The sequence below is a fragment of the Microtus pennsylvanicus genome, chromosome 17 (assembly GCF_037038515.1).
Source record: "Microtus pennsylvanicus isolate mMicPen1 chromosome 17, mMicPen1.hap1, whole genome shotgun sequence".
Classification (NCBI taxonomy): domain Eukaryota; kingdom Metazoa; phylum Chordata; class Mammalia; order Rodentia; family Cricetidae; genus Microtus; species Microtus pennsylvanicus.
In genome coordinates, this window is record NC_134595.1 from 30,582,180 (window position 1) to 30,602,623 (window position 20,444).

At 45.8% G+C, this 20,444-nt stretch overlaps 2 protein-coding genes across 3 annotated transcripts in view; one reads left to right on the plus strand and one right to left on the minus strand.

Moving 5' to 3' along the window:
• Asb18 (ankyrin repeat and SOCS box containing 18) overlaps nucleotides 1-20,444 on the plus strand; it is a 65,636-nt gene that overhangs the window by 24,382 nt on the left and 20,810 nt on the right. For both annotated transcript variants that reach the window (XM_075951386.1, XM_075951385.1), the window contains one exon: nucleotides 1,515-1,782. In XM_075951386.1, the coding sequence (XP_075807501.1) occupies nucleotides 1,515-1,782 (268 nt within the window). The remainder of the gene's footprint in view (nucleotides 1-1,514; nucleotides 1,783-20,444) is intronic.
• LOC142837128 (small ribosomal subunit protein eS12-like) lies at nucleotides 11,480-11,927 on the minus strand. The gene has a single exon (XM_075952097.1). It carries the CDS (start codon nucleotides 11,879-11,881, stop codon nucleotides 11,480-11,482), a length of 402 nt encoding a protein of 133 aa, XP_075808212.1. The 5' UTR covers nucleotides 11,882-11,927.

Here is a 20,444-nt window from a genome sequence, read left to right on the forward strand (position 1 = left end):
AAGCGCTTTACCAACCAACCGAGCCATCTCCTGGGCCCAGAAGTTAAGTTTTCTTGTTCTCTTGAAGGAACCTTATCAGTACAACCCAGGACCTATGGAGTCTTGGCTCCTCAGGGTGGGCATACAGAAGTGTGAGGGTTGGGGGAGGCAGCAGAGTAGGCTGGGAACTTCAAAAGGCAGAATTCATGGTAAATGCATCAAGGCAGGAGTCCAGGGTGTGGTGTTTGGGGAAGGCAAGGAGCCCCACTCTCCTCAAGGAAGACCCATCCCATCCCTGTAATCAGACTGTCTTTTCCGGAAAAGAGAGTCCAAACCCAGGTACCCTGCCCCCACACACACACAAGTGCGCATGCATGTGCACACACACACGCACACACACACACATGCACGCACATGCACACACATGCACACAATCCGTGGGCCTCTGACTACTTACTGTCCCTCCACACCAGTGATGGCAGTTGTCCCCTCCCCCACTTCCCCACTGAGCAAACAGCAAGCCCAAGGCTGGGCCTTTGGGATGAGCAGCAGGCTGGGATTCTCTGCCACTAGCAGGTAGGTAATTAATGAGTGTGGGCTTTCAAAACAGCCCAGCATGTGTCCCAGGAAGGAGGTGGCCTCAAAAGGGGTCTCCCGTACAGCTCATTACAGCCACCTTATCGATTCTTCCATCATCCCAGAAAGCCTGCCATGTCAGAATCTGTCCCTTGATGGTATTCACTGGGGACACCTCCCCCTCCCAGGGGTGCTCCTGGCCACTAACAACCTTGCCCCAGCTATATGAAAGCAGAAAGTGTTCAGAGAAGCCAATCACACAGCCTCTGTTCATTTGTCCCTCAAGAAGGAATAGCCCTACACACACGCACACACACACACATACACACACACACACACACACGCCAGAATTGTGTGGACTGTGGACAGTTGCATGAAAGCAACCTTCTATAGCAGCCACTTCCAAGAACATCCGACTTCTTCCCTGTCTTTTCTTCAGCAAACCTTGGTGATGGGGTTTTGTAGGCAGGCTTGTTTCCTTTTAAGAATGAAAGGGTAGGTGGAAGAAGGTTATAGTCTGTAAAGGTCCTCACCCCACTCCTCTCTAAAGTTACCCCCATTCCGAACCTAGGAGAGATCCCTTCTGTACTGAGATTACATACATAGATACATAAGTACATACATACATACATATATACATGCCATCCCAACCCATCCTTCCTCCAGGACCAGCCTTTAACTCTAAATCATTCCAGAATCCCAGTTGTCCCACATCTGGGAAATCCATCTTATCTAGCAATAATCTCAACTGTAGCCCTCCGAGTCTCTTCTTTCTCGTCTTCCTCCGTGGATCCTGTCTTTCACTGCGTGTGCGCGTCTCTCTGCTCTAACTATGCTCTCAAGTGACTCTAGCTTACTTCTAAGAAGTGGCATCACCCTCCAGCCTTAGCAAATTGTGCGCCCGCCCCACCAGTCCTTCCATCTACCCCGGCCTTACATCATATCCCCTCCCCTTCCAGGCCTCTGGACCCTGGAGTACAAGCGGGAACTCACCACGCCGCTGTGCATCGCTGCGGCCCACGGCCACGTGCTCTGCGTGAGACACCTTCTCAGTCGCAGCGCTGATCCGGATGCCAGCCCCGGAGGTCGTGGTGCCCTACACGAGGCCTGTCTCGGGGGGCATACCGCCTGTGCCCAGCTGCTGTTGCAGCACGGGGCAGACCCAGATCTGCTCAACGCAGAGGGCCTGGCACCCCTGCACCTGTGCCGCACGCCAGCCTCTCTGGGGTAAGATGCGCCCACACTGCTAAGTGGTCCTAGAACCCAGATTTGGAGGGGGGGTCTCAGGCATAGACCCAAGTCTGGCCTTTGGCCACGTGCTTCCGGACTCGAGCCCATACTTGCTTCTTTCCCCGGCCCCTGACTAAATTAGGACCCTGACTCCACTTCCCAGACCTGGTACCTCCCCAAGCTGGAGATTTTCTGAATCTGATCCCCAGTCCGGGACCTACGTGCCCTAGTTCCCAAACCTGGGATTGTGATTCTAGTCCCCAGATCTGTCCCTAGTCTCCAGGCCCAGGACCCTACTCCGCACATCACAGAATTTGACCCTGGTCCCCAGGTTTAGGATTCTGACCCTAATCCCCAGGCCAGTGATCCTGACTCCCAGCTCCAGGCTAGGATCTTTAGGGCCCAGACTAGGATAGTCCCCAGGCCATGAACCCCGCCCCATGGGCCGCTGGACCGTCCCCGACCCCGCCCCGCCGGCGCGGCCCCGGGCGGGTTAATTAGCGCTTGATTGCGAGCGCGCGGGGCGCCACGCCGCGGTAATGAGCCTCTGATCACGGCCTGCAAACGCGGCGCTGAAGAATGCTAAAAGGCCACTGGCGGGGTTGGAAGCTGAAAAATTAGGGTTTTTAATGATAATTTTATGCAGAATAATTGTCACAGTGTGACATAAATGGTTAGCTCCTAGGGTGGGGGCTTCCGAGGCCCGCAAGGACTCCACCCGCCCAGGTTGCGCTGCCTGGGGCCAGGAGCAAAGCCCGCCCCCATCCCCCACTCCAACCCCACCGCGACCTTGGTGCTGCTGTTAGGTTTTCCTACCGGGCGTTGAGTCTCCCTACATTTCATTTCAAATGTTCTATTACCTGCTCGTGCGTTATAATTGCTTGACTGCTTTATGTTACGACGATAACATAAAATCACTTCCTTTCTTACTTGGATCTTGATGGGGTCCACTGTTCCCCACCTGCCCAAAGTTAGGGTTCTGCCCCTAGAGGCACGTGCAGGAAGCAGGCAGAGATGTTAGCCACGGATTCAGAGTGGGGTGTATGTGTGCAAGAGGCCCAAAGCAGCAATACCACCACCCTGTGAAGGACATCAGTAAGTTGCACGTGTTTGAAAAGTCCAACAGTTTCTAAAATTTCGTTCTAATAGAACGTCCTATCAAGCTTCTTGCCCTCAACATAATTCTTCGGAGATACATCAGTGTTGTCCTGGGTTCATTCCTTCCCTTTTCATGCTGAGTAGTATTCCACGGTGTAGACATACCACAGTGTGTTTAATTCCTTCCTAACTGAAAGATATTTGAACCCCTAAGGGAAGTAGTTCAGGTTCAGGCACTCACTGGCCTTTGTGAGGCTCTGGGTTCAACCCCTAGTTACTGCAAATGATGATGATGGTGGTGATGATGATGATGACGATGGTGATGATGATGATGGTGATGATGGTGATGATGATGATGGTGATGATGATGATGGTGATGGTGATGGTGGTGATGATGATGATGGTGGTGATGATGATGATGATGGTGGTGATGATGATGATGATGGTGGTGATGATGATGGAGATGATGATGGTGGTGATGATGGTGATGATGATGATGATGATGGTGGTGGTGATGATGATGATGATGGTGATGATGATGGTGATGATGGTGGTGATGATGATGATGATGATGGTGATGATGATGATGGTGATGATGATGATGGTGATGATGGTGGTGATGATGATGATGATGGTGATGATGATGATGATGGTGATGATGATGGTGATGATGATGATGGTGATGGTGGTGATGATGATGATGATGATGATGATGGTGGTGATGATGATGATGATGGTGATGATGACGATGGTGATGATGATGGTGATGATGATGATGATGATGGTGATGATGATGATGGTGATGATGATGATGGCGATGGTGGTGGTGATGATGATGATGATGGTGGTGGTGATGATGATGATGATGGTGGTGATGATGATGATGATGGTGATGATGACGATGGTGGTGATAATAATAAAAGACATTGTTTACAGGCTGAGGCTGTTGCAACAACCTGAGTTTTGTGCCCTTTTATAAGCTTTTTAAAATTTTGGGTAAACCTAGGGTTATAATAGCTAACCCATCTGATGAGATTAAGAACTTAACTTTACCACGTTTGTTTGCAAAGTTATACATTACATTCCCCTCAGCAACATGGGCATTTGAACTGCAGACACGCGGGCAGACACAGAGAAGTAAAAGCACCAAGGCTTCCGTTTGCATTTCCCCAATTACGTTACTTCCCAATTATATTCTTATTCACAGATACTTACGCCATACTTATCTGTCATCCGTATTTCTTCTCGGGTGAGCTCTGTGTTCAGATCCTTTGCCCAGATGTTCAATTCAGTTGTTTTCAGGTTAAAACTTCCAGATCTCTTTATATATTGAGGGTGTGAGGCTCTCTTCACACCTGTGATTGGCAGGCACCATCTCCCAGCCTCTGCCTCTCTTAATATCTGTAAAGACTAGAAGCTCTTCATTTCAATAAAATTTGTCAATTTCACTCTTTTAGGCTATTTAACCTAAAACTTCTTTGCCTGACCCAAGCCCACAAAGGTTTTCTACGTTCTCATCCACAAATTTAAACCTTACAGTTCTACCTTTAAATCTGGATTCATTTTGCCCAGACTGCAACCACCTCGAGTTTTGAGGCCAGAGCAACCCCAGATACTTTGTCCTGCAGTTTCTCAGGAACTCTAACCGTGTGAGAGGTTCCACACTCAGAACATGGCTGCAGGAGTGTCTGGCTCTTGGCTGACAGCCTAACATAAATTAGATCCATTCCCACAGCCGTGAACTCACAGCAGTCCTGTTTCTGATTAAATCAAACTCACCAAACTTGCTACTTCTAAGGTCACAGTTCACTTCCTAGGTCCCCAACAACTGTATACAGATGCAAAGCTTCGGTTCCCCTGACTCCTTTCTTCTGTCTCACAGCATCGTGGGACCTGCTGTCATACACCAAGACTGAGCTGATCCAGAAAAATCTGTGACCTATTTTGAGTTATTTCTGAATATGGTATGAGGGGTGACTCGTGTGTGTGTGTGTGTGTGTGTGTGTGTGTGTGTGTGTATGTGTGTTGTGAGAGTGTGTGTGAATGTGTGTGAAACTGAGTGTGTGCGTGCATGCATGCATGAGTGTGTGCATGCGTGCATGCGTGTGTGTGTGTGTGTGTGTGTGTCTTTGCTTTCCCATATGGATATCAAAGTGTTCCAGCAGCAGTTCCTCTGGCTTCTTTCCCTTAGCATATTTCCTTGAGGCACACCATGCTGTTGTGTATAGCCCATGCTGGGTAGAATGAAATGCTAGTTGGAAGGGTCCTCCATGAGGATAGCAGGGTGATCTACCAAAACTTAGCTTCAGAAGTGCATCACCCCTTCTGGGGTCGAAGCCCCTTCCTTACTCTAACATTGCTTTGCATGTTGCTCAAAAATCAATTAATCAGGACTGTGTAGATGCCCCATCCGTAAAGTGCTTGCCTTGCAAGCATGAGGATTGGAATTTGATCATCAGTAGTCATATTTAAATTTAAAATAAAAATTTAAAATCATATTTATTTTTCTTTAATTATTTCTTTAATATTTTTGTAATTATAACATAATCATGCAATTTTTCTCCTTCCCTTTCCTCCCTCCAAATGCTCTGGCATGCACTTATAATCCTGATACTGGGGAGGCAAAGGCATAGGCATGTCTGGTGCTCACTGGCTGACCCACCTAGCTTACACAGTGAATTCCAGGCCAATGCAAGACTCCCTCCAGAAAAAAAAGGGGGTTTTTATCCTAGAGAATAACACCTGAGGCTGACCTCTGACCTCCACAAACAACCACACACACATACACAAATCAACTAGCTGTTCATATCTAAGGTCATTTATAGACTCTCATGCCAAGGACACACAAGATAAGACGCCGCCTTGCTGGTTTAAACTGTAACAGCACCACAAGCCATTTGGCTGCAGAAGCACTGGGAGGAAGAGCTGCCCTGGGTGGCAGCTTCCCACAGTCCTCTTCTCAGATCAAAGAGATGAGTGCTGGCCCTGTGAGAAGGGTAACACGCTGCGAGCAACCAGATCTGGACTCGGCTGAGCAGCTTCCGTCCGTAGCTCTAATCTAAAGGGAGCAAGAAAAGCCCCATAGCTCCTCAGAACCCAGGAAGAGCAGGAACTTGCCCCATGATCGCCATTAGGGAGACAAGTGGCCTTGTGGTGGCTCCTCATGAGGATTCAAGAAGACAGTGGGGCCTTCCACTAAGACTATCTCAGCAATCAGCCAATATAGCCACACACAAAGTGGTCAGGATGGAAGAGCCATCATCCCCCTTGTCTCTATTCTAGTTTATGGATCTATTCATCTACTTTTAGACCCATACCACACTGCCTTGACTGTTACAAGTGTGTAGTAGACCTTAAGATAAGAGTAAGCCCTCAAATGTATTTTCAGAGTTGCTTTTGGCTCTTACAGCTCATTTGCATGTCATTTGAATTTTAGGTTCAGCTGGGCACCTCCTACATGCTGCCTGCTGGGTTTGACTGGGGCTGCCCTGAGTATATGCATCAGTTTGGAGAGAGTAAACACCATAAACAAATGTTTAGGTTTCCAATATATGGATATAATTCACCCTCCCATTTATTTAGATCATGTTTTATTTCTCCCAACTGTGATTTGTAGTTTTCAGTGCATGGGGCTTGCAAATATTGTGTAAGATTTATTCCTGATTCATATGTATGTACACACACACATATATGTATTATATATATATATTCTTGCTGGTTGACTTGAGAGAATACTGCCATATAGCTTGAGATGGCATGAAATTCATGATCTTCCAGCCTCTGCTATTTGAGAGCTGATCCCGAATGCCCACCAGGTCCACTGCCCTAGTTGACTTTGTCACCTTGACATGGCCTAGAGTCACCTGAGAAGAAACTCTCAATTGAGGGACTGCACAGAGCACACTGGCTAGCAGGCATGCCCGTGGATGACTATCTTGACTGTGAACTGATGCAGGAGGGCCAAGTCCACTGTGGGCAGCATCCTCCCTAGGCAGGTGACCCTGGTCTGCATGAGAAAGCCAGCCAAGCATGACCCTGCGGGGGCGGCAGCACAGAGCAACCCTCCAGAGTTTCTGCTTCAAGTTCTTACTTGAGTTCCTCCCCTGGCTTTCCTCCATGATGAACTATGACCTGGAAGAAACCTCACCCCACTCTATGCTGCTTTTGGTCAGTGTGTTTTATCACAGTTGCAGACAGGAAACTAGAACCCCACTGGGACCAGCTATTAGCATTTCGTGGTTTTGGTGCCAATGTGGGAGGTATTTTGATTTTGATGTCTGATCTTGTGCAGCTACCAGATGAAACTGTTTGTTTTGTGTGGCGACCTTGTAGCCTTCTGCCTCATTGGGCTTCCTGGTTTTGTAAAGGCTCTCATAAGTTCATGGGATCTCTATGCAGGCGGTTATATCATCCGCCAGCAAGCTCGGTTCTACTTCCTTTGCAGTCTGAATCCTCATTCTTGCACTTATTTTGCTGACTGGAATCCCCAGTGCAGTTCTGGAGAGAAGTGATGAGGAGTCTCTTCTCCTTGTTCCTTGCCTTAGCGTGTGGTATTTAATGTCTTCCACCATTCAGAAGTTCTTCTAGATTGCCTTTTTAGAAGGCAAAGCACTCTTTTCTGGTCTTAGGTTGTTGAGCGTTTGTATTATATATATAGGGACACTGAGTTTTCTTAAATTTCTTTTTATGTATGAAAATGATCATATGACCTTGCTTTTGTCTCTTAACAATGATTTTCAGATGATACACCAACCTTGCTTTCCTAGGATTATTAACTACACTGATGGATTATTATATGCAGATAGATAGATAGATAGATAGATAGATAGATAGATAGATAGATAGACAGACAGATAGACAGACAGACAGACAGATGATAGATAGATAGATAGATAGATAGATAGATAGATAGATAGATAGATAGATAGATAGATAGAAGATATGATGGATAGACAATAGGTAGATAGATAATAACAGGTTTTAATTTGCTGTGATATTTTAAATGCCGACTCTTATTTTCACGAGAGATACTAGTTTATGGTTGTCTTACACCATCTTTGACTGATTTAAGCATCACTGATATAATCACTGATATAGCATAAAACTGAAAAGCAGTCCCTTCTCCATCTTCTTTTTTCTCGATTTTAAATTGTCTCAGGTGTTTGGTGCAGTTCCCCACCAAAGCTATCTGGATGTGGCGTTTTCTTGGCAAGAGGTTACTAGCTATGAATTCAAGTTCTTTCCTAAACAGAGGTCGATTGTTTCTCTCTCTAAGCAAGCTTTCACAGAGGGGTCTCACTTTCAGCCAAGTTTTCTGATCTGTTGGCATGAGGTTGACCCTTATTTTTCTTTTACTGGCTGTGGATTCGGTTGTATTTCCTCTGTCACACATGATATTGGGGTGTGTCCCACCCCCATCAGCTTCACTTCTGATCTCATTGACCCTCTCTCATTCATGATATTAGAATTTGCCTGGCCCCATAAGTTGTTTGTGATTTCATTGACCTCTATTTTTTTGTTTTTTGGGCTTTTTTTTTTTTTGGTCTTCTCTCTATTATTTTTTTGCTTTCCTTTCTTTCTTGCATTGAGTTTTATTTGCTTATCTTTTTTAATTTCCTTAAATTTTAATTTAACTTAATACATTGAATTAAATGTATGCTATTGGTTCGAATGTTATTTTCAAAAGTAGGCTTTCAAATGTCCTCCTATATACTATCTTTACTATTATTTCACTAAGCCCCGATCTCACTGTGTAGCCCTGGCTGGCCAGAATCTCTCCAGACCTTAAACTCACAAGATCCATGTGCCTCTGCCTCCCAGCTTAATCAAAGGTGTTTGGAAAATTTACTTTGCACAACTCTAGGACAGTCAATAGCAGCATCAGGTTCCCCAGGCCTGTTACTGTGTATCTGATTCACCTTCCTCTCCCTGGTTCAGATTACTGAAGAGGGAGTTAAACTCTCTACATGGGATGACTCTTTGCCTGAATGTATGCTTTGTGTGCTGTGTGTGTGCCATGCCCACAGAGGCTAGAAAGGGGCATTGGATCTCCTGAGACCCGAGTTTCAGATGGCTGTGAGCCACCACGCATGTGCTGGAAATTTACCCTGGGTCCTCTGCAAGAGGAGCCAGTGCTCTTAAGCACTGAGCCATCTCTCTAGACCCAATGAAATGCCATTCTTAATCTTCAGTGATCTTTTTTGGTTTGTAGTCTACCTTTTCTGCTATTAAAAATAGCTACTTTAAAATGCTGAGAACAGGAAGAATAGCCCTCCCTAGGGAAGATTCCCCAAGTGCTTATTCAATACCAAGTGGCTGGCCCTGAAGTCATATATATATACAGTAATTTTATATAGACTGAGCAGGTTATATTTACATATTTAGAACTCTCTCTCCCCCATGTATGTGAGCATGAGTGTGTGTGTGTAAAACAAGAATTAAAGAAAAAGAGATCATGAATTTACATTTGAGAGAGAGCGTGGAAGTGGATACATGAGATTGGAGTAAGAAAGAGAAGAAAAAATTATATAAGTACATTTTAATTTCAAAAATTAAAAAAAATAAAAGGAAATCATTTAAAATAGCTCCTTTGGCATCAGCATGGTTCTTTTTGGACTAGTGTTAGCATTTCACATCTCCTGAGCTCTGTTGCTGCTGTGGAACAGCACAAACAGGCGACACATTTAAAGACTGGAGAGATGGCTCAGCAGTGAAGAGTGCTGACTGCTCTTGCAGAGAAATCTCACTCGGTCCCCAGAACCCACACGGTGGCTCATAATTGTCTTTAATTTCAGCCCCAGAGGACCCAATGTCCTCTTCTCACCTTTAAGGGCACCTGGCATAAATGTAATACACAGCCAAGCATGCAGATACTCACACGTACACATGAAATTTAAATTAACTCTTTGAAAATGCACATATTACTCACAGTTTCTGGGGGTCAGGAGTCTGGCCATTATTTTGTCCGTTTTTCTTTTCCCAGACCTCTCAAAAGCCTGCACTGTAGAGAACACGAAGGCCTATGGTCTCATCTGAATGGCCAACTAGAGAAAACCTATGGACAACCCATGCAGTGGTTGCTAGCAGAATCCAATGTCTTAAGAACTGTTGAGTTGGGAGGTCTCCATCAGTCACTGGCTGTTGATAAATTTAGTTCCTTGACGCCTCAGTCCATTCCCGCTGCTACAACAAAATCTCTTAGGTCAGGTAGTTGACAAATCACCCCTATTTATTTCCCCCATTTCTGAGGTCGAGAGGTCCAAGATGCAGCTCCAATGAGGGCTCCATCTACTTCCAGCACTGAACTTTCCTGTTGTATAGTCATGTGGTATACGAGGGAGAAGAGATGGAAGCAATGAACTCACTTCCCTCGAGGCCTTTTCTAAGCGCCACTTCTACCTGTGAAGTCAGAGACCTTAAGACCTGATCGCTTCCTACCGTCCATCCATTTCTCTTCATACTTTTCCACTGAGCATTGAATTTCAAGGTGAATCTTGGAGACACACAAAGACCTTTGCTACGTAGACCTTTCTAGAGTGGCAGCTTGCTTCATCCAAGTATGCAAGTTGAGAAGACAAGAGTTTTCTAGCAAGGGAGAAGTCACAATTTACTTAACCTGCTGTAGAAAAAAAATTTCTTGTATCTTTTTCCATGACGTATCTGTTAGAAGCAAGTCAAAAGTCTCATCCATGGTCAGGAGATAGAATAAAGGAAATATTGAAATAGGTGTTGACTGTCTGTTGAACCAGCCTTTCAAACTTGAACTGTTTGTTGATTTGTTTGTTGTTTGTTTGTTTGTAGACAGTCTCACATATCCCGGCTAGCCTCAGATTCCTTATGTAGCCAAGAATAACTTTGAGCTTCTGATTCTTTTGCCACCACCTCCCGACTGCAGAGATAATGTGCCTATGCCACCATGCCCAGCTTATGAGATAATGTACATATGCCAGCATGCCCAGTATAGGACGGTTTTTGTTTTTGAGACAGGGTCTCTCTACGTAGTCCTCGCAGTCCTGGAATTCACTATATAGACCAGGCTACCCTTAAACTTAGAGATCCGCCTGCCTCTGCCTCCTGAATGCTGGGATTAAAGGCTCATGACCATTTATCCCTTCTTGTTCTCTGTGCTATTGGAATCTTACACTTTACTTATATATTTAAGTCCCACAATGCATTGCTGTTGCTTTTTAACAGTTAATTATCTAATTAAATATGTTGAAATAATGCAACGCAAGATTTTGCTTTTATTTATGTAGGTACTCTGTCTTTTTCATTGCTCTGTGGATAGCCAGGATTTCCTAAGTTCTCATTTTGCTTCTCCTCCAAGGACTTCCTTCAGCGGTTCTTGCGCTGAGACTTGGCAGCTGGTGAGCGCTCTCAGTGTTTGCTGTTTGAACATAGTTATTTATTTTGAGTGTTTGAAAGGCATCTATGCCGGTAAGGAATTCTGGGCCAACAACTTGGACTTTCTTCTTTCACACTTTTTCCCGTCTTCTGTCTTCTTCCTTATCTTCCTCTTCTGCTTCTCCCCCTCCTTCTACCTGCACATTAGACACAGATCCACTGTCCTTTTTTTTTAATGAGCCAAATTTTGTATTTATTCATTTCTTGCATTGAAGTAGTCTTTGCTGACAACCTTGGCCTGAGATTCTTTGCCATAATCCTTAACCACTACACAACTGCAACCAACCACTATCCATGGCTTCCCGTCTTGATCAGTTCTACAGAGGCCTGTCCATCCCCCTAGTCTCCTGTTGTCATCAACCTGAATTACGTGGATTTGGTGCTCAGCACAATGTGCCTTCAGGAACTCAACATACATAGGCTCATCACAGTTGAGTGCAAGCACACAAAGATGGCCGTGGCATTCATCTAAGGTTTTGGCAGCTTTGGGTAGGCCACGTGCTAAACCATCGTGGATTAGGGCAGTCTTCAGCACCTCTTGTAGAACAGTACTAACACCCATTACACCTCCAGCAGCAATGGCTTCCTCGGCCATGGCGGTGGATTACAGGTGAGGCCGAAACTTGAACGCACCCGAGCCTCCGCCTTTGTGTGACTGGGAGGTGGCAGAGGAGAAAGCGATCCTCTGTCTCATAACCTGCATTCCTTCGGTAAGAAATCTGCCATCCTCCCTGTCCAGATTCAGAAATTTCTATCTATTTCTCAATTTAAGCAATTGCTAAAATATGCACTTACCAAGTTTAGAAATGTGTTGAGAACCGTGACTTCATATGTTTCAGTAGACCTTCCATGGCAATGACAGACATCTTACGTAAACAACTTAGGGGATTCATCTGGGCTTCTGGTGTCAAAAGCTTCTGGTCCACAGTGACCTGACTCCACTGCTTTGGGTCTGGGGTGAGACAAAACATCATGGCCACAGGAGCATGGTGGAGAAAATCATTCACTTCACTGGTCGCAGGGTTGCTTCCTCTGTGTTCCTCTCTTGGATCCATTCACCCACTCTCCCGTTTTAAGTCCACGCTTACTGAGTGGTTCCACCCACGTGCACAGCAGGTCTTCCCATCAGTTGTAAAATTGCTGTATTTATTTTCTAGAGATCGAAACACTATTTCCATTTCATTTGGGGTTTTATCGTTTCTCCCCTTCCTCTATACATCTGTAAGTCATCTACGACTTTTCATTTGCTGAACTGTCCTTCATCAAGAACAAAATTCCAAAGTATAGCATGTTCCAGGAGAAATTATAATCTGTTTGATGATATTCCATGTGTAGTATTTACCCTACCCCTTACCTTTAAGGACACACACGTGTATTATTTACTTGTGTCTTATTCAGAATTAAAGTTAGAGAATTCAAATGCAGCAGAATACCCTAACGCAGAACACGGATATGAAGTGGGAGAGCCAAATTCAATCACCACTTTTACTACTGTTAGTTCATCAAATCATACCAATGTTAGTTCCCTAATGTGACATACGCCCCATGATAACCCAAGATCTTACTTGAGGGAGAGCTAGCTAAAGGGGATTTGTAAGCTCCCTGCCCTGCCTCGATAACACTCCTGTGAATCTGAAATGAGAGTTAAATTAAAAGGTGGTTTCTTTTATAATGTTTTACTAAGAATTGAGAATGCAGGACCTACTCAGAGCAGAAAATACTGCGATCCCTGAGAGCAGTCTTTATGATAAGCCAAAAGTTAGCATTTAGATCAAGGCCCTGAGATCTGGTACCAGCCAGTAGCGTTTGCACCAGACAGAAACCAGCTTCCTGCTTCCAGCTAGCTTTTAAGCACCATACAGTTCAAGGGCATGGTTTCATTTGTGCTCTTACCACATCTCAGTACAGAATGATGTTAGTTCAAATCTCCTTTCCTCTGCCTTCCTCTTGCTTCGTTTGAGTCATTTTCTCTTCTGTCTCTCTCTGTGGGAACTTTCCCTTTGACCACATACTTTGGGAGTCTTGTATCATCATGTACATCATTGGCTTGGGATGTGGGGGAGGCAGTTTAAGTTAAATGACGACTGAACCAGAATTCCAGGCAGAACGATTAGAACCCTCCCCCCCCCCCTCCGGTGTCAATGATCGAGCTGAAAACACCCGCGGACTCCATTGCGATCTCTACAATAACGTGGGCCGCTACCTTGGAGGATAAAAAGTCAATAGATGTCAGAAAGGACTTGAGAGTGCGACCAGACTTTTCTGCTCCAAAAAGTCCTCTTCAAGGTGAGACTCTAAGGAGGTCTGGCTTCAGGGACTATAAACATTATCACTTTGACAACAAAGAGCTACTTTCTCCAGGATCTTTTATACATAGTCAATTTTAGGTCATCCTTAATTTTTTTTTATACCTCACAATAGCGAGAAGGTCGCTGACCCACATACAGAGCCATTTCATCCCCTCGCTCTTCTAACAATGGTCCCCATACCAAGGGACCCAGCTCTGCCCCCATCCCCTTTCAGGCAGCAATTCTCCATGGGCACAGGACTTGAAAACCTTTGAGTCTCTGAGTTCTTGGGATTTTAAAAAAAAAAAAAGGTATCTGTGCTTCCTTCCAACCAGCAAGCTTCAGAATTTGGAATTTCAGCACACGAAAAGGGATATGAGACTTTTAATCTAGAGGTCGTTTGAAGAGACTTTTTTTTTTCCAAAAAAGAAAAATCCCAGGAAAGTTCCTCTGTTCCCCGCCTTGCAGGCTGCATGCCAGCCTCGCCCTGTTTGTTACCGAGTCCCCCTTGACCCTAGCCACTCTTTTCTTTTTACCCTTAGCGATTAAAACCACAGCCGACTTCGACAGTCCTGATTCTTGCTCTTGGCTCTACCTGTCTTTATCGCCGCAAAGTCGCTTTCTCCGCGACATATATTAATAAGAAGCATGCCGGCTCACTTTTCTGTTCCCAGGTGTGTCAGTTCAGCTAAGCGAAAGATAATTCATAAGTCAGATTCGGACCCGTGAATGCAGCTGATTGGGAGGGGCAGCCATCACTGAAGGGAATCATTAAGCAATTCTACTCCAGTTCAAGCCTGGCAGGTGGGACTATCTAAGCAGAGGGAAACGGCAGGCGGGCATTCCTCGGTATCCACGCAGGGTTGGTGCCAGGATATCCATGGGTACCCAGAATGCGAGGATATAGGAAACAGTCTCAAATTTTAACAGAAGTCACACACAACCTCCAGCATATTTTAAAGCACCCCCGGATCCTCAGAATGCCAAACACAAAGTAAGTGCTGCGTAAACCCTCAGCGTGCTGCATTGTTAAGTGATGGGGGGGGGGGGGGATCTGCGCATGCTCAGAACAGATGTAATTTTTGTTCAAATATTTGCAATCCACAATTGCTTCAATCTGTGGCTGTGGGACCTACACATTGGGAGAAGCCTCTGTACTCTTTCTCTGAAGTAAAATAACAAAGAAGCAAAGCTGCTCTGTCCAGGATTTCAGCAGGACGATGGTTCAGACTCCCAACTCCAACACCAACAGCACCCCCCCCCCCCCAGCAGCGGAAGCCTCGTCCACAGATTGTGAGCCCGATATGCAATCCAGTCAGCAGCCCGCTCCAGCACCCATTAAGTAAACAGTAAGAAAGTCTCAGTTAACATAAATTTAAGGCGTCTTGGGGAATATTCAAAAAAGCAGGCTTAGGTTGCCCCACTTGGCTTGCTTTTCAGAGAACTCTGTCCTTCCCCAGTACTCTCAAGCGTTTTATTTCCTAGAAGCTTCTTGACCCTGAAAGACATGACCATGCCTCATCTGAAGATTAGGAAACTGAAGCGCAGGGTGGGCTGATGCTGTGCCAAGGTGGTGACAAATCCTCTCCTGTCCTGCCTGTGTCTCCATGGTTACAATACAATCATGTTCCACCACAGGCTCCACCCCCTTGAGGGCATCACTGGCTGATGTCCTCAGCTTTCTGCGTCTCCCTGTATTCCTTTGTTTTCTGTGGCTGTGATAAAATGCTGACCAAAATCAACTTGAAAAGGAGTGGGTTTCCTTGGCTTAAAGGTCACAGTCTGTTGTTGAAGGAAGTCAGGGCGGGAACTCAAGGCTGGAACCAAGAGGCAGGAACTGAGGCAGAGACCATGGAGAAACCCTGCTTACTGGCTTTCTCTCAGAGCTTGCTTACCCTTCTTTCTTATACTACCCAGGACCCAGGTAGTCTGGGCCCTCCCACATCAATCATTAAATAAGAAAATGTCCCCATATGTTGTGTGATGTTTTATCCTTTGGACTCTTTTGGGGTCCCAAATAAATCACCCACAAAGGCTTACTCTTAATTATAAATGCCCAACCTTAGATTGGCATGTTTCTTGCCAGCTTTTCTTGTCTTAAATTATCTTGACTACTTTTTGCCTCTGGGCTTTTATCTTTCTTGATTCTGTATTTCTTACTTTCCTTCTTACTCCGTGGCTGGCTGTGTGACTGGGTGGCTGACCCCTGATGTCCTCCTCTCCTTGTTTTCTTGCTCCTCATTCTCCTTCTATTTATCCTCTCTGCCTGCTAGACCTTCCTGCTCTTGCTTCTGCCTCTCTATTGGCCGTTCAGCTCTTTATTAGACCATCAGGTGTTTTAGTCAGGCCAAGAATCACAGCTTCACAGAGTTAAACAAATGCAGCATAAACAAAAGTCACACACCTGAAAATAATATTCCCCAGCACCCACGGACTTGCCCACAATCTGATGGCAGATTTTCGCAGTTGAGGTCTCCCTTCCCAGATGCTTTCACTCTATTTTGTATCAAGTGGGCAAAACTAAACAGTGCACTCCCAGGTAGCATCTTATCACCTAGAAACCAGGCCAAATCCAAGCTCTTACTTCTGGACCACAGCCTTGGGAGACACTTCATAAAAGACACCGAATAGCACTGGCTGTCAAGGCCATGTAAATGAAAACCGCAATAAAATAGTCTCCATTTCGTGCTGATTACAATTCAAAACAAACACCTGGCAATGGCAAATGTCGGTGAGAAAGTGGAGCGACTAGAACTTGCCTACACTGCTTTTGGGGTGTGTGGAAATGATCCAGTCTCTTTGGGAAACTGCCATTGTCTTATAAAATTAAATATGGACACACCTGTTACCCGTCTCTCAGGAAAATGAGGACCCATGTCCGCAGGGAGATGATTACAAAGATAATCGTGGCACTCTGAATACAGAATGATGAGAAAATCAAGGCACCCAAACATCTGCGAACACTAACAAGACTGCACTTAAAATGAGGTAGACTGCACACCTGAAAACAACTCCATAGGAAAAACCAGAATGGTTTGCTTTGTGAGCAAAATGGTGTGGGGGCAAAGACGGGTGCAAAACCATAACAGACACTCAGACAAAATTAGACAATGTGAAAGAAACCGGAATGGCAGCTGCCTATGGCGGCAATGGCTGAGCGACAAGCAGAGGCTGTCCTTGGGAACTGCGGATGACGTGCAGAGCTTTGAGGCAGTGGTTAGTCAAGTGGATTCCTTACTCAACGTCCACTCTGGTGCAGTCGCAGGATCTATGTGTTCCCCTGCCTGTGGCTTTCACTTCAGAACTCTTCCACCCCATCCTCAGGTTCTCCCCACCCCTGCCTTTTTTCTCACCTCTCACTCTGACGCCTTTGGCTCTCCTCTTCATCCAGAGTGTTGGCATCAAAGAAGGAGCAAAAGAATTGGGGGAGAGAATTGCTGTTCCTCTCTTTTGGAAGAAGGGACGCTAGAGAAGTTTCTAGAAGGTCAGAAGTCATCTGGTAGGCCTTGTGTGGGGGAAAAAAACACAGCCGATCTTTGCAAACTTTTTTCTGCCCAACTGTGCCTTCATTCGCCAAGGCATGGAGGTCTGTAATCTAGGGACAGTTGGCCCACAGAAATCACCATTCACTGCAGCCATCCAACACCAGAAAACACAGCTGCAGCCATGAACCCAAGGGATTCCCTGATGCTGCAAATGGCCAAGCAGGTACTTCCTGCTTCCTCTGCCTTGAGGGCTGCTGGGAACCCTCATGCATCCCCAGAGAAAGGGGGAGGAAGGAGAATTTGGAAAGGGCAGATAATAAGTCCCCAAAGAAGACCCTTGGCAGAAGGTCCAGAGAAATTAGGTGGAACTGTTCTTCCATTAGCCTAGAGGTGTGGTTTTCTGTCCTTCATGCCAAGCTGGCTGGGGATTCGGTCAGTGGGAGGTAACCTTTCTGTAGCAGCTTCACTGGAAGACAGAGCAGGGTTTTCCTCTCCTCTTCTCCTCCGAGTCCCACTCCCAAAGGCTGAACACACACAGCTTCCAGACAGTGCTTTCTGTCCAGACCCAGCCTTCAGCTTCTGGTACATTTCCCAGGGCCCTGTTTGCAGCCCGGTTTTCACCATGCTCACTTCAAGAAGGGACATAGGCAGTACCATGATTCAACTTGACCAGTGTCTGAGACTGCCATGCTCCCAGACACAATGCTTATCATGTAGCCTTCTGCATGACAGATGAGGTCTCTCTCTTTAGAAAAAAAAAGGCAAATAAAGAGCAATAATAAAACAAACAGAAAAAAGAAAGAGCACAGGAAGCATAAACACAGCCAGAGACACATGCCCACAGAGAAAAACCCATAAAAACACAGAATCAGAAACCATCATATGTAAGCAAAAGACCAGCAAAGTTTTTAAAATGCCAAAACAAAGCATCATGAGACAAAAAAAAAAAAACCTCCCAAAATTAGTTCATTGTGAGTTGTCCACCAACAGCTGGGCATAGATACTGATAGAGACTGTCCTTAAGTGTGGTTTATAGACCCAGTGAGACTCCACTAGAGAAAATTAATTTTTCCTTTGCAAGCAGGTATCAGTTTGAGACAGCTTTTTGGCTAGGGAAGGGAGATCATATCCGCTTCTCAGAGCTGGGACCCCATCTGGCTTGGTCCTGAGCAGACTCTGCCTGCAGCCACTGTCTGAGGGTTCATATGTGTGTCTGTCCTGTTGTGTCTGGAAGGCACTGTTCCTTGGTGTCCCCCATCCCCACTCACTCTTACAAGTCTTCTGCCCTTCCCTTCCACAAAGTTCCCCGAGCCCTGAAGGGAGAGGTTTGATGGAGACGTCTCATTTAGGATTGGGTGTTCCAAGATCTCTCACTTGCTACACATCATCCAGCTGTGGGTCTCTGTATTTGTTCCCACCTGCTGCAGGGGGCTGAGCAAGACACTGATCTATGGGTATGGCAAAATGTCGTTAGGAGTTATTTTATTGTCGCTTTATTTCTTTATATAGAACAAGTCGTATTTGGTTTTCCCAAGTCCATAGACCACCAATTGTCAGGTTTGTGGTATACCTGAGGAGTATCAGGCATGGGTTCCATTAATTATTTTTTCAAAGCTCAGTGTTCAGGGGAAGTGGATCAGTGGGTAAAGTGTCTGCCCCACAAGCACCTGGACCAAGTTAGGGTCTCCATCACCCGTATAATGTGGTGGCTTCTGTCTGTAACCCCAGTGCTGGGAGCAACAGAGATGGATAGATTCCCACGGCTCACTGGTCAGCCAACCCAGCCAATGAGTGAGCTCCATCTTTAGTGAGACCCTGTCTCCAAACATCATAAGTGGCTGAGGAAGATACCTGCTGCTGTCTTCTGGCTTCTACACACACACACACACACACACACACACACACACGCACGCACGCACACACACATTCTTAGTGGAGTTAGGGAATGTGCTCAGAGAACTCTCTGGCTCATCAAAGATACTAAACAAATTATAAAGACACACCTCTGGCAAGGAGCAAGGAGGTAGTCTGATAAATTCATCAATTGGGCTATTTTATAGTTCATCACAAAGCAATTGCATAGCCGTGTGCACATCATAACACACAAACCTTAATAGAGTAACCTGCCCCATACCTAGGCTGGATAGGACAGCCACTCCCAGGCTACCCACCTGTAGGGCATCACTGTATAAGCAACCTTAGCTGGGCATACAGACAGACCTAAGCATAGAAGAGACACAGTAGAAACGCTAGGTGATGGGAATCCTTAGTTCCAGTATAATCTCCCAGGACAGCCATTGGACATGCATAAACATGGTCATGAAGTACCAATTTGGTACCCAATGGGAAGATGCAACAGAGAGGATGGTGTGACTGAGGACTCGGAAGACAAATGGAACTATCTAGAACTCTACTCTGCCACTTCCTGGCTACATGACTTTCTGGAAGTCATTGGTCTTCTAAGGCTCATGCATGCAATACTGAGTCATGGCAATGAATAAATACAATTTTTTTAAAAAACAACAACAACAACAAAAATAAGTACATGGGCCAGCAAGATGACTCACACAAAAGGCACTTTTCAGTTAAGCCTGATAACCTGAGTTCCACTCTGGGAACCCACATAAAAGTGGGATGAGATCACTGACTCTACAGAGGTGTCCTCTGGCCTCCACATGCAACACGCATACTCTGGCATATGTGTGCATACACAGACACACACAGAGAGACACACTTACAACAATAAAATCAATAAAATATTAAAGGAAAAAAACCAAAATGCTGAAGATGCCAAAAGGCCTCCAACTTAGGTACCACACGAAGGGCTTTCCGGAAGCATGGTGACCATGAGGCACAGATGAGGACGGTCTAGATGGTCTAGATGGAACGCGCAAGAACAGTGGAGGCTGAGCAGGCAGGCAGGCAGGGCACAGGTGAGCGAAGAAGAGGTGGGAAGTGGGAAAAGCCAAGCAGAGGTGCTTGGACCTTCTGCCAGAGGGTGGCCAGTAACAGCCTGCAGGGAATGCTAAGTGGGGCGGCAGCCATGTGCAGGAAGCGGGCTCTTCAGGCTTCTGCTATGGGGCGAGACAAAATGGCCCTGACGCAATAGCTCTTGCTGCCCTTGCTCTGCTCACCCCTGCCTTCAGTTAAGGGCCTTCGTCATTTACTGTCCCCTAGATCTTGGAGCAGCTGCCCTTATCTCTGCAGTCATTGTCAAAGAGATGGGTGAAGATTGAGGTAGGGCAAGGGGGAAGGGGTGAGTGTCTGTCTAAGTTTCTTTGCATCAGATGCTTTCGAGACTATGCAGTGTCTTAATCCCTGTGCGATGGAGTCTGTGTTCTTCTGAGAACCCAAGTGACGGCTCTACCCTTGGCTCCCAGCAGTG